This window comes from Plectropomus leopardus, chromosome 7 (genome assembly GCF_026936395.1).
Source record: "Plectropomus leopardus strain MGB_pleo_1.0 chromosome 7, ASM2693639v1, whole genome shotgun sequence".
Lineage (NCBI taxonomy): Eukaryota > Metazoa > Chordata > Actinopteri > Perciformes > Serranidae > Plectropomus > Plectropomus leopardus.
The window spans coordinates 12930705-12945251 of record NC_142182.1 but is presented as its reverse complement, the minus strand read 5'-3'; the positions used below and the strand labels follow the sequence as shown (position 1 = coordinate 12945251).

The 14547-nt window shown below is 39.2% G+C and overlaps 1 protein-coding gene across 4 annotated transcripts in view; it reads left to right on the top strand.

The window, feature by feature from the left end:
• furinb (furin (paired basic amino acid cleaving enzyme) b) overlaps nucleotides 1-14547 on the top strand; it is a 111535-nt gene that overhangs the window by 9852 nt on the left and 87136 nt on the right. For all 4 annotated transcript variants that reach the window (XM_088079971.1, XM_088079972.1, XM_042495968.2 and 1 more), the window contains exon 2: nucleotides 3622-3902. In XM_088079971.1, the coding sequence (XP_087936097.1) occupies nucleotides 3726-3902 (177 nt within the window). In that variant the 5' untranslated portion in view covers nucleotides 3622-3725. The remainder of the gene's footprint in view (nucleotides 1-3621; nucleotides 3903-14547) is intronic.

Here is a 14547-nt window from a genome sequence, read left to right as displayed (position 1 = left end):
CATTTCAGATTGTACACTGCCAAGCAGTCTTTCAATTAGAGTTAGAAGGTTTTATTTTCCTAGTCCTCCAGAAGGAGCCAGTTATTTGACAGGACCCATATTCACTGTGGAAAATCAATATGGATGCTCTCACTAAAAGGATTTTTTTTTAACATGATCAAAGCTTGAGCAGTTGTGACAAACCTTGCCCCCGTTTCCAAGAATATCTAAAGTTTAAGGTGTTTTCAGTCCTGTTGTATATCTATGTTGGCCCAGATCATGTGAAGCTATATTTGGACAGTAACATCGTCAAATCCCTGAACTGTTCCCCGGTACTGTCGGTGCTGCCACGTGCTGTTTTGTTTGTTGTTTCCCCCTGTTATTATGTGCCATCTATACCAGCACAGTGGTGTCAGGAGGTGAACAGACTTGGTGGGGAGGTGAACTGCCACCTACTACCAAAATGATCACCACTTAATTTGAATGCACTGTGAAAATACATTGGGTTTTTTTTTGTTCATATTTAATGCTCTATGTGGAGTCTGAAAACACTCATGCACAGTGGTCAGTGGAGCAGTCTGTTCTCCTGCAGGTTTGCGGTACTTTGGAGAAGACATAAGCTCCTGTTGTTTTTCAAAAGTTCATTAACAAGACTGAAAGTCTAAAGCTGCAGAGCAACCCTCGAAAGTTTGCAGAGTTCAGCACGCACCACAGCTTGAAACTCTTGGAATGAACACCACAGTGATGATTTCACCAAAGCCTTAAGGGAGTTGGGATAAAAAATGTCAATTTGTCCTGAGGGTTGCCATGGAGGAAAAACCACATGGTCATTAGAGTCAAAATGGTTTATCTCCTTGGTTGTCTAAAACTGCTGAGCAAATGTCATGACAGTCTGCCTGATAGGTCATGGAAAATCTTGTGAGCACAACTGTGTGACAGTGTGACGCAAGGTTGGAGCGTTTAATTATCTCATGGAGTGCTCAAAATAAAGGGGTGAGCATGTATGTGCTCAGTCACTTTTATTGCCCATTGGTACTGATGTATTCTGACCTAACTTTGGCATCTTCGCCAGGCTAAAACAAAGAATACTGCCGAGGACATCCAGCGATTGCGACGAGTAGAACAACCAGCCTATGTGCTCAATTCTTTTCCCCAGTTTTACTTCCCTTTGTAACTGCTAAGATTGATATTGGGTGTTTATGGTCTAATTCTGTTTTCATTGAGATAGATAACCAAGAAACCCATAAAACATTTGTCCTCCTCTATACATTTTCTGTATTTTTTAAGATAACATTTAATAATGATCGAAATAATAAGTGAACGGACTGACTTCAAGATCCATGAGGAGGACTTCATACACATCTTTACATCAGCATGTCTGACTTTATTTCCTCTTATACACACATATATTCACATACATACACATATGTGTATATGCATGCACAGTTACATTTAAACATACATTTACACATTCACATACACATACATACACATATGTATCTGTCCAAACCCTTTCAGTCAGTAATTTGAAATATATAAATCAAAAAAGGAAAGTGAAAAGGCTCGCAGAAGAAAAAAAACCATCCTCTATTCTGTACTTTTTTTGGTAAAACTCTATGTACTTTTTTTCCATTGTAACTAGTGAAAGTACAGCCCAAATCTGTTAAAATGAACCGAGGGATTCTTCAATTTTCACGCTCTATTCTCTATTTGGGGATATATATTTAATCAGTTTTTCCCAAATTCTATTCATTTTGTCCTGTTCCAAGACAGTACTCCTGTCTTCATCCATTTTCTAGTGATAGCTTTTTTACTTGCAGTTACCTTATCCTAAAAAATTGGTCTCCAAACCCTTTTAATCATATTTCCATTTTCCCCCAGTATAATATCTCAAATGTAAGGGAACATTTTATCCTCAGTATTTTCTCTGTACATTTCTGTTGTTCTAAACAGTAAATGCGGATAGAGGGGCAACCCCAACAAAACATGGAAGTGATCTGATACTTTGTTTCTTGATATTATTTATATGCCAGTGTTGGCATATAAGTGTATAATATTTTCAATTCATATTCTCTCCAGAATAAGGAGCAAGTTGTTTTAAACGTTGCTCATTGATCTATTTCCATTCATCCACTGATAACTGAATAGTTGCCTCTTTCTCCCACTTCTTTTTCATACATAATGTGTCATTTCCTTTTAATTTTTCTACTCCACTTTATATAGTTTCAATATTAACTTCCTGCCAGAATTAAGACCATATTCTGAGATAAACACTTTTTAAATTTCTAACTCTCACCCATCTGACTTCCCTTCTTATCATTCGGTCTAAAAAGTTCCTCAGTTACGAGTATATGTAAAAATCCTGACAGGTTAAGCCATATTGATCCATTAATAATGGAGGGTTCTAGTTTTTTACTTCTTCACGAGCTCCCATTCTTTTCAGGTCCCCTTTTCCAGGATTTAAACCTTGTATTTGTTCTGTTTGGAATAAACTCAGTATCATATGCAACCCATTGTAACATCCTGACCTGCTCCACATTGTGAGAATTTCAAACCAAATCGTAAGAGATATTTCCACCCATGGATTTATCCCCTCTCTTAGATGTGCTTTCAGTTTAGGAAGGTTTATATTCTAAATTCAATTTCTTTGAATTTTTAAAGCTCCCAGAAAATCCAGCAGAAAGTCAGAAGTGAACACAACTGACTTAAATGTGTTCAATTCAAAAGGCTTAAATTGAACACTTAAAGTATTCCTTTCGACATCAGTGTAGAAGGGATTGACTTGCTGAATGGCACGTTGGTGGGATCAGCAGCAGTGGACAAGCATTTACACCTGCATCACCTCCCTCCTCTTCATCTTTCCTAGGACGGACTCTAACACGTAGTGGATCCCACACCTTATCATCGTCTGTCTCACTTAGAGTCAGTTAACTTAACACAGAACTTTCCTTTTATGTGTGACTTACGGGCTCCTTTCCAACCACTCAAAGACGTACAAAATCAAAAGCCCGCAAAATGCCCCAGCCTGGAAACCTTTTTCTTTTGAACATGTGCTCAAATTATGGTCCTTTTTATCACGCTTGTTATTTAACTATTCAGTTAAAATATGCTTTACAGTGTCTTCTCATACCTAATAAGTGGTTGGATTAATTTAAATTTCTTGGAATAGCCTAAAATTAAGAGTGGTGCCTGAGTGAGCGTTTAAATGTCCTCTCAATAAAACGCCTTTGGCCTGTCCAGCTGCCACAACTTCTGTAGCTGCGTACTGGTTCGCATAGAGCTCGTCCTGTACTGCAGCAACATGCCTACTGTATTTCATTATCATATATTACCATTTCAGGTCTGAAAAGGATGAGGGAGGACTGGAAAACGTTTCTGTTTTCAACAGAACCCTTCTCTGTTTCGACCTAATATTTATGCTTTGCACATTTATGAAGATGTTTTTTTCCCTCTGAGTTTGACAGTGAACAGCGAGCTAAGTATGATGCATGATAAGGTCTGTGGGTGTGCTGCTCATATTTTTGCTGCAGTTTATGGTTTATACTCTGAATGGTATCTGCAGTAGGTAATTCAGGCCCAAAAGTGACCCAGTTAAGAAGGCCATGTTTGTGTTTATAGCTTGTTCTGTCCTCTCATCTCTAGGCCACTGTTCTACTTTGCCGCTGTAAGGTAGAGCAGCCCCACTCTGCCCGGGAAAGCAGTGACAGACGGACGGATAGACTGCCCTGTGAAGTGCTCTCCTTTTCATGGATGCCAGGGTGGCCCTGCTTCACTTATGGACAGTCCATGTCCTCCTGACGGCAGAACTGAAGTGGATTAATGCTGCAGAGGTCTACACCAACACTTGGGCTGTCCAGATCAATGGGGGGCCAGAGGAAGCAGACCGCATCGCCAGGGAACACGGTTTCATCAACCACGGCAATGTAAGTCCTATTCACAGTACGTGTGTGTGAATGCATGAGTCTGTACATATTTAGGAGACGTACCCATATTTAACTGTCTATATCACAGCATGTAGGGCTGGGCGATATGAAGAAAATCAGTATCATAATATTTTTTGCTAAATGCCTCAATATCGATATTGTGATGATATCGTTGCATTGACTGTTGGTGCTCTCACTAAATATTTACTCAGTTCAATTTTTGACAAGATGATATGATGACTAAGATGGTAAATACTGGGCTGCTACTTTAATCTGTTGATTTTTTTTCTAGAATAATCTATTTTTTGTTTCGTCAAAAGAAAAAAAAGTCGGAAAATGGTTAAAAAATGTCAGTCGCCCGAGATGATGTCCTCAAATAGCTTGTTTTTTAACTGAAATGTAATCAGTTTTCTGTCATAGAATAATAGAGAAACCAGAAAATATTAAAATTTAAGAAGCTCCAGTAATAGCTTTTTTTCTCCTTTTCTTTAAAAAATACTGCAACCGATTCATCATTTTTTTTAAAAATGAGTTGGCTGTTAATTGAACAGTAATTGTTGCAGCCCTAGTAAAGGCAAATAATAGAACAGCTAGAACAATATCCTCAATTAAGAAAATGACACCACTTTACTGCAATGCAGCCTTTAAAACCAGGAAAAGACATTCAGTAAGATGTTATGATATCCAAAATCTAAAACAATATCTGGTCCTATATCACAATATCAATATAAAATTGATATATTGTCCAGCCCCAACTGCATGCACATACACAGCTACATCTTGCAGGTGAACATCAATGTTACAAACTGTTGAACATCAAAGCCGAGCATCAGAGAGTCAGACATGACCCCTCTAGGCAATCCTGTTTTTGCAGCGGATTGCAAAAGTGTGGCCTCCTCCATTTCTTGTAGCTTAAGTGGGGCATGCATGACTTCCAAACACACTGGCAGACAGTCGTGTTTACAGAGTGGTGTTAGGAATAGACAGGAATAATAAGGCTGTTATTTCGGGGTCTCAAGGAAGGTAGTTATTTTTAAGTATGATGTAGGTAGTTTAGTTTTATTGCCACCACTTTGGCTCCTGTTTTTGGTATTGCCAAGTCATTTTAATTAAATGAGCTGTTGTGTCATACAGTTTGCAGACAGGCGAAAGAAAAATCATTGTCAGAAGAGGGGTAGAACAGGAGGGGTAGTTGGGGAAGAGGTAGTGACTTATTGTTCTTTCAGTTGTGTGTTAAGTCCTTTGACTATGAAAATGCTTCCAAGGCTAAGCTCTTCCATATTTGTACTCAGCAGTTGACAGTGATTCGCTATTTGGTCCCCTCTTCCCCCTGTTGCTCCACTTGAGACTTTACTTCATTTGCATGTGTCTTTGTGGAGCTGCCTGAGTGCTACACACGTCAGTGAACAGCCTTCTGGATTACTTCTTAGGAATATGCGTAGGTGGTTCTGCATATTCCCACCCCTCTTCTCCCCACCTCAAATAAAGAGGATCTTTTGAAAGAGAGGTTTGCAAAATCAATTCAAGCTTATCTTTGCTTTCTTTATTTTGTCAAAGATAAAGCTTTGTTGGGTGTGCAGATGTTTTTAGTCTCTGGTAGAGAACCATTGTCACATGGGTTTACGGCAATCTGGGCAAGATCACACGTGTCATTATTAAACGCTCCTTATCGTCCACCACCTTATATTAAATTGTATTCAGCATTGAGCTTGTCTGACGGACTTACATTCTGCTTGGATCTGGAGTTCATTTAGTATTGATCTGGATAGTTACAGTTGTTCCAACAGTCTAAACTCATTGTACTGCCCATTCGAAGAAAGTGTACATTAGGTGTAATGGCCCCTAACAGACTTTTACCCTTAATTGCTTCTCTGAATTCTAAATAGAGAATCAATCTCTCGTCTTAGTGAATTGGGTAAAATGAAACGTTCAATATTCGGCTCACAGAGCGCACATACATATTCTACACAATCACCCAGGGACACAATACTGTGGAGCAAAGAGAAAAAAAGTGTCTCTTCCTCCGAACAAGGCAATTTTTCTTCTTTCATATTCCTCTTATGTGATCACTTTCCCTGAAAAAAACTTTTATGGCTTTCTTCCTCCTGTTTATCTCTTCTTCCCTCATTTCACCCAAACCTCAAAGACATTTCCAGCTTCTATTCTGTCCGTTAAACCACTAGATAAATGTGGAGATGTGTAGTATTGTTTTCCCCCTTCTGTTAATTTGTGATTGAGTTAAAAGAGTAGAGCTAGACGCAGTCACAGGAACGAATCTTCTAAGATGGCTGTCATCTCTGATGCCATATGGCAGCTTGTCATTTTAATACATCTGACATTAAGCTGCTCAGGTCCCCAAACGGGAATGTAGCCCCAAAGTGGGTCCTAAAAACAAAGCAACTCATCTCACCCCAGCCAACCATCACTACCTTTCTGTGGCTCTGGGTGCATGACACCCCAGCCCACACGACGTCTGTCTCCTTTCCTGTTGTGCTTTTCTCTGGAAGAAACGCTGCAGTGGAGCTTCTTTTTCAGTTTTGATGTGAAAGGCAGATATTCCAACAGTCGATAAAGATGTCTGCAAGTTTAGAGAAGATGGATAATAGGGAAAAAAGGTGAAGTAGGAAAGAGGTTAGAAAAAATTGAGATAATTGACATTTCCCATTGGAAAAATATGAAGAGTAGAAGTGAGACATGTGGTGATAGCATAGCAGGAAGGCTGCATGTGCGTGTGGGAGAGACTGGCAACAACAAAAAAAAAAAAGAAAGATAGCTAAGAGAGTATGGCATTACCAGCCGAAAAGCATGAGTGCGAAATGACTGAAAGGGTGAAATTTAGTATTATCCACTGTCTAGAATTAGATTTTGTGTGAGTACATCTTTAGTCATTGTTTCACAGAGGCACCCAAATAAGTTTTATTTTAGTGTCTATTCCCAGAGTGGTTGCTGTGAAAGAAGGATGATCTACAGGCTATGTGCAGTCAGGGTCCATGCTGTGCGGGTTATGTGAGGCTATGGGTTAAGTAAGGCTTTGTATGGCTGGGGACCTTCAGGGGAAACGGCTTAGTCATTTTTCTATCATCCTCATTGGTTGTTCTACAGAGCACTTGAAGACAGCAAGGAGGCTGATGTATAATCAGGAGGTAATGGGATTTTTATCACTAATGTGATTACGGGATCATCACGTAACTGATTATTTGTTGCAGTGCTCAGAAATGCCTTATTGTCTTGGTGCATCCTTACATATCTGCAGATTCACTCATTATGCTTCAGCTTAATTTTATTTGAGTGGGCGTGAGGGGAAGAAAGCGTGCTTGTTGGAGTGTGCGTGCATGCAGGGTTTAAGTGTAAATGTCATCGAGACTTTCCAGCATGCATCGGCTTTTTACAAGTTGTCACAGAGGGTCGTTATATCTGTTTCTCTGTAATCTGTTCAATAGGATGTGTTTTTTTTCCTCCCAATAACGCTTTTGTGTCTGCGTGGGAGTTTTAGACCAGGGTTTACAGCTAAATGTCACGTTGTTTTCTTGGTGAGCCGAGTCAGAATCATTGTTTTTATGAGGATGGGCAGGCTCTGTGGGCGTTGACAGACTGAATCACCCCGCTCTGTGGAGTAGACGTCTAATGCCAGAGCCTCTCTCTGTGTCTCTCTTTCCAACTCTCTCTCTTTCTACATCTCTCCATCTGGGTTTTTTGGTCTCTTTCTATTTATAGTCAACATACTCAAAACATTGGCTATAGTATAATCTGAAATAAACAAAACACAGGTTATCCAACTTCCCACCTTCTGCTCCAGCTGCTTTGTCTGGCCCCCTTTTCAAAAGCTGCAGGAAAAAAAAACTGCTGGCTCGTGTTGCAGAGGTAACAGGTAATTTCCATCTGGTGAGCAAATGTTTGATTGCAGCCACCCTGTGTCGGGTGATTGCACTATAACATTCCTTCAAAATTCAATATTCCTGCCGCAATTTTGCTTTTTCAGACTGCTGTTTTCCAATTTTATACCCTCACAGCCCCAAACTCGCACAAACACACACCAGCTCTGTGCTAGGTAGAATGTAATGCGCTCCAAGGCCATTGTCCATTACTCATGATACCCTGCCAACTGTGTGATGCACCAGCCTACAAGCCAGTTCTCTCTCTGTCTCTCTCTCTCTCTCTCTCTCTGTCAATTCAATTCAAATGAGGTGTATTGGCAAGGAATGCAACAAAATGAATAGATGAAATACATCTCACTCTCTCTGGGTCTGGTGGCTGTGTGTGCTGGTCACAGCACGTCAAGATTAAGTTCATGTTTTATCGATTAAGAAATGGCACTGATGCTTTTTGAGAATGCACAAGGGCACTTTCCTCTGTGGGTGAGCAGAGTTTGATTATTTTATATTTGAATTTTTATTTGTAACATGAGCTGCGTCGGGCTGATTATATCAGATAGTGTCATTGCTTTTATCTTTGCTTTCATTTGGCTAGAGTGCAATTGGGAGGCGTGTGTGTTTTTGTGTGTGTGTGTGTGTGTGTGTGTGTGTGTGTGTGTGTGTGTGTGTGTGTGTGTGTGTGTGTGTGTGTCAGTTCAGTTGTTTGACTTGCTGATGTTTTTGTCCTCATTTTAAGGTAATACTTTATTAAAAGGAACATCAAAAGTAAGTCTCTCTCCCTCTCTCTCTAGTTCTCCATCTCCGTCTCAGCCTGTTGTTTTCTCTCCAGTGCATACTCGTTTTGAGATGTTCATATCCTCACACTTCGCCACTCCGGTTTCACTCATAAACCCGTACTACACTGTTCTGCAGCAATGCCTGCACCTGCAGTATTTGCTGTCTTCGATTTCCCCCAGGACTTTGAAGGGGAATAAGGAGTGCCTCTCTGAATAAAAGCTATGAAGTCTTGCCGTTGGCTCTAACGATTCGCAATAGAAAGAGTCTTCAGAGGTACTAATATATTATAATGGTACCAGGAGAATATTCTAAGAGAGAGTAAGATTCTCTTGTTTTTGTTTTGCATTTGTTTGTTTTATGTTTTCGCTCTGACAAACTGATGTCCCAAGTCATTTTCAGAATGATTTGTTTGTCTTTTTTTCCCTTTGTTCAGTGTGTATTTTTTGATAGATAAATATTCACTTTGTAGGACTGATATTTATCTTTTGAGATGACTCAGAAGTGATTAATCCCATATTGTCTGATCCCCAATGTAAACAAGCACTCATATTCAAATGTGAATTTACTGGCTTAGCAGTGGAGTTAAACTGCCTTGAAACAAAGCTTTAGCATTCCCCGACGTATTAGACAACTTCATTATGTCATTGTTTTTGCCAAAATGCACATGATCTTGACAAAACCATGGACTATATGAAATATATGGACTTGCACCATGACTTCACCCACTGGTTCATTGTGACTCCTCCAGTTGGCATTTCTGCCGTTGCTATTTTGGCTTTTTTGGAGCAGAAAGTGACCATATTTGTATTGGAAAATGGAACTTTGGAGAAGTGAGGGGCTGATGTTACTGAGATACCGAGGACGTCACTATTGTAGCAACGTGTCAATCGCAGTGTAGCCACACCCTAAAGCAAACCCTGTTTTATTGTCTATTTAACTCTAAATTAGACTAGAATTTACAAAATGAATATCATGCTGACCATAAACTCATTGGGAATATTTTCACTGAGATAATAAATCAAGTGAGACGTAGGGTTATTTAGTCATAGGGTCTATTGTTTGAGTTCTATTCAATCAGACCTCACTTTTGTGATCGGTTGTGTTGGCTCCTGTTGGCCACTTCTTTTATGCAGTCTATAGACAAAACTGACAAAATTGTGAAAAAAGTGAAGTTATCACACAAAAATGAAAGGTATTTCATATAAGTGAGGCTTGGTTGTCATAAAGTATGGTCATGATAGCAAACAAGCATCATATATAACTATGAAATGTAATACTACTCTATGTGGGTTTTTAAATGTTGTCTTACTCAGAGATGACTGCTGTCCTGGGGAATGACTGTATTTGGGAGGTGTTTGCTCTCTGCTAAAGAGGAGCAAAAAAAAGTGTAAAAATATGCAGCTTTGCTCTTGGTGTGTTTACATTTTCAACTGGTTGGGAACTATACTGTTGGTGTGTTCATCATTATTAATTCAACATATTAATATTCATACAGATTGATTGACAAACATACCTTAAATTACTTTCTGCTCTCACAGCACCATTTCCTCCCAAACATCATTAAGCTGCATGACAAACTCCAAAACTGCACACATTTCAAGATGAGGCACACAGGTTTCCTGTTTACTTTTTTAATGATATTTTTGCAGACATTTTATGTCTTTATTTTATAGTGATGGAGACAGGAAATGTGGGGAGTATGGGAATAAACCGGGTAATTGCTTCTCAGGGCATTCGCGTTCATGGACAATGTGCTCTAACCACTCAGCTATGAACTAGATCGCCCATTTTCAGTCATATCTCACCAATACAGAGTCATTTTGATAGATACCATTTCAATACTACAGCATTACTATCATGAAATTCTTGCCACCACATAATGGAATTGGATTTAATTGTAAAAACTTTGTGAGAGTGAACTGGCAGTGAGCTTGAATGGTCATTTTAGTCAAAAATTTGGGAATTTCAGTGTTATTCAGTGTGTTGAAGTACGGCTCGGTTGTGGAGTCCTTGGTGTGTAAATATATGGTGGAAAAATGAATGTAATGTGGTAGCACTTGAGGATTTGATAGGAAAGTTCTCTTTCCTGTCATCTGATTATTTTTGTAAGCTGCAGCCTTTTCTTGACAACCAGATGCTGCCTCTTTGTGAAGCAACTTGAGGTTGTAAATATGTCCTACGTGGGTAGCCTAAAAGGCTCTAGCCAAAGCCATGTTAGACTAACAAGCATAAACCAGCCCTGTAGCTTTTTATCACCCTTTATATCACCCCGTATCAAGAGATAGAATGCCTTTTTTATTCGCTTTTACCCAGCAAAAATTAACATAAAAATAATTCTCTGAAAAAGATTAGTTTACAATTTATTGACATTAAACATCTTTTAAATTTCAAATGTGTAACCGAGAAACTTCCTGCCAGCACTACAAACTAATTTCTTTAACCTTTCGTTCTGTCTTGGTTGGTATTTCTGTGCTGGGTGGCTACATGCCCTGTTCTCTCCTCTCTCTTGCTGTTTCTCTTTGTGTGTGAGTTTGTGATGGTTAGTTATCGTTGTGTTTGGTACAACCTTCTGCTCATTCTTACTGCCTCACAGCCACACTGTAAAACCCCTGTGACTGTCTGCCCGCTGGCACACCAGTCTACAGCCTGTTCTGGCATTAGGTTGCCATGGAGAAAATTGCTAGCATATTATTTGCAGTAGATTGACTCCAGTGCTGCCTAAGGGGGAGCATTTTTTGTTGGCAATACATTACCAAACATTTTCCTTGTTCTTAAGGCCATTTGGCATTTAAAGAAAAAAGTCGTCCTCTTCATAGTTCCATTTGTACTTAATTATGAAATTTAAATGAGACGCCTATGGCTGAGGGCTCCTTTTTTGTATGCCTGTCTTCCTGTGTTTATTTTTAGCCTTTTCTCTTAAAGGGATAGTTCACCCAGAAATAAAAATCCTGTTATTATCTACTCACCCTCATGCTGATAGAAAGTTGGGTGAAGGTTTATAGTCCACAAAACACTGCCGGAGTTTTACAGGGAAAAGGCGTCACACTCATGTCCCAAACAATTGAAGCAAATGGTGACCAAGATCTAAACATTAAAAAAAAGCCCCGACATGCCAAGTTGTTTTGAAAAACATTACTGGTGTCATGTTTTTTTAGCCTTGTTGTAGCCTGTAGCCACTAGTGTGGGAGCCGCATTCACATGAGCATGAGAGACTAACGTCAGTTTGTGGTATCTGCATGCCAGGGTTAACATGGTTCACGGAAGCCTCCCCCACACACATAGAGAGAGTTAGCAGCAAGCAACAAATCCCTTTGTCAGATTTAAAACTACTGTGTGTATGGCACTTTGGGGCCTCAGGATATTCGCATTACTTCGGACGAGCAGTATGGAGACATTTTGTGGTTTTATTATGTATTTTTTAACAGGTGCTTCAAATGTTTGGGAGAAAACCTTTTCATGTGAAACTCCGGCAGTGATTTGTGGACCATAAAACTCCACCCAGCATGAGTGGGTGGCATGAGGGTGAGTCGATAACGACTGAATTTTCATTTTTTGGGAACTAGCTCTTTAAATATGTAGTATTCAGTAAGTACTTTAAGTATGTTGTATCTATGTGGACACAACTTATATCTGTTTTTTAAGGATATATAAGGTATTCTATACTTGCATCAGTGTCCTGCTATCACAGTACCCAATAAAATCCACTGGGAAATGTTGCTTCCAATCTTGTCATTTCTCTTTGTGGCTTTTGGCCATTTTCACCCTCTATCCTCTTTAATCCCTTCTCCTCTTAAAACTTCCAATATTTGCAGGTTGTTTGCGGGTCTGTCTCTCTTCTTCTTCTTGCTTTCTTTCCTCTGTGCTCTCTCTTTCTGTCTCCCCTCCTTCAGCTGTCCTCTCCTCCCTTTCTTCATCCTCTAGCTTCCAGTTTATTTCAGTGTTTACTGATCTGGGTGAAGTGTACTTGGTCGTCCCAGAGCTGTCTCTCATTTAAATGCACCACTTCATTATATGGAGCCTGCAGCCACAGACCTTTTAGCTGTTTCCAAAAATGTCTCCAAGAAATGGGTTGGTGCTTTGCCAGAGATGTGCAGAAATCATTACTCAAAAGGTACTCAAAAGTTTGTTTTATAACTAAAGAATCTTTGGCCATATAAAATTCTAGTTCTGCATGCTACTTACAGTGCATTGGTAACTAGTTTAAACTTAGGTTTTGGACTGGAAAAGGAGGAAGATTAGAAGATGGTTTTTGTTTTCGTGAAGAGTGTAGGATCACTGAAAGACCAGGCGGTATAGATCAAGTGTGTGGCAAAGGATGAAGTCTATCAGACTGCTCTCTGTTCCTCTGAGATATGGAGGCAGCCATGCATGTGCATTGTCTGCCTCCATTTGGGTCTTTTATCCTCAGGGAGGTCTTTTTTAAGACCACTCAGATTCATAATCTGCCCATTATTGACTTGAGATGGCCTTGAGTAAATTGAAGATAGAACATTCCTTTTCTAAAGCATTGACTTTTGTTCACAGAGAACAATGTAGCGACAATATAATTCAGGCTTGGCTTCAACTACAATAGCCACCACTTTGCATTTGTCTTCTTCTTCACCTACAATATTCCACCTCCACAGCTATTCTTTGTGGCATATATGTGGAGTTTTATAGCAGTGTAAACATGCAGTGCCATGGCATATGTTTGATGCCAAAAAAAAATCATATCATTAATTGGGATGTGCGCAATAAGCAGAATCATCGAGTAATGTTGCTACCCTTGCTTGTGGGCTCCTAAAATACTAGTCTGGAAAATTTATATTTGAAATTATGACTGTTTTATGCAACTACTTTCACTCAGTGAAAAGGCTGTAAAAATAATCAGGTGCCTTTCCTAAAAATGTATTTGTCTAAAGAATATTGTTTTCATGAAATGTTATTTGTAAACTTTTATGCAGTAAGTTGTTTTCATGTTTTACAGGATGCAGGATGTTGGATTATTTTGCTGATATTTGATGTGCTGATATATAACAACTCATTTGGCTGACAACCGATATCAATACAGCTGTTTTTCCCCCCTATTATCACCAAAAACTTTTACCAAATGTTAGTGATCATCAAGTTTTGTCCCTAGTGGAATTAACATTGCATTATGCACATTCTTGCCATGAATCCAACCAGCAGGGACATAAAATACATAAAATTTTGACTGTGTTTGGATTATTTTCTTACGTTTTGACTAGTCGACTAGTCCAAGTTTAAACCTCTATTTAAGTGTCAGGGAAACAAGTCGTAATGAACATCCTTAATGACACTTTTTTCCACATGGTGCAGTTTATTTAATTAATAATCAGTGTCAATCTTATTTTTACATTACAATTGATCCAGTTTATTCAAGAATTCTTAGAGTAATTTTTGTGATCTTGTGAGTCCTGTCAAGACCCTGCTTGTCGAGCTAATGCAGAGCTCGAATGAAGAATGTTTCCTTTTGTCTATTTTTGCATCATTGCGTATGTATTATTCACAATTCATGACAATAATGCTAATGTAAGTGTCAACAAAAGAGTCTGATAAAAAAAAAAAGCATTTTAATGCGAATCCCGGTGTTTTGTTGAGACTGTCAGAGTGCCGTTGATTCACCAGGATGGCATGTTAAGAGGTTTTAGTTTTTGTTGTTGATTTGAAGAGGTAGGGTTAGACAGGGTGAGCTTTAGAAAATAGGTCCGCGAAACTCATTGCACTGTTGAATCAACACCTCTGTGGCGTAGTCTTCTGACTATTTTAAAATTCAGTAAGGGGGAACTTGTTGCAGGAGTATTTTGTTGGTTCCTCTCTCTGAATGTTCCTGAAGGGTCCTTTGCAATGGAGAAGGACTGTATGTACGTGAGCAGACTATCAGAGGCGTAGATCAGATATAATATATGTGTGTGCAGGTGTCGAGTGTGACATTATTCACACAAACCCTCAGTTACATATTTTTACCCAGAGCAAATGTAACTGTCAAGGTGTTT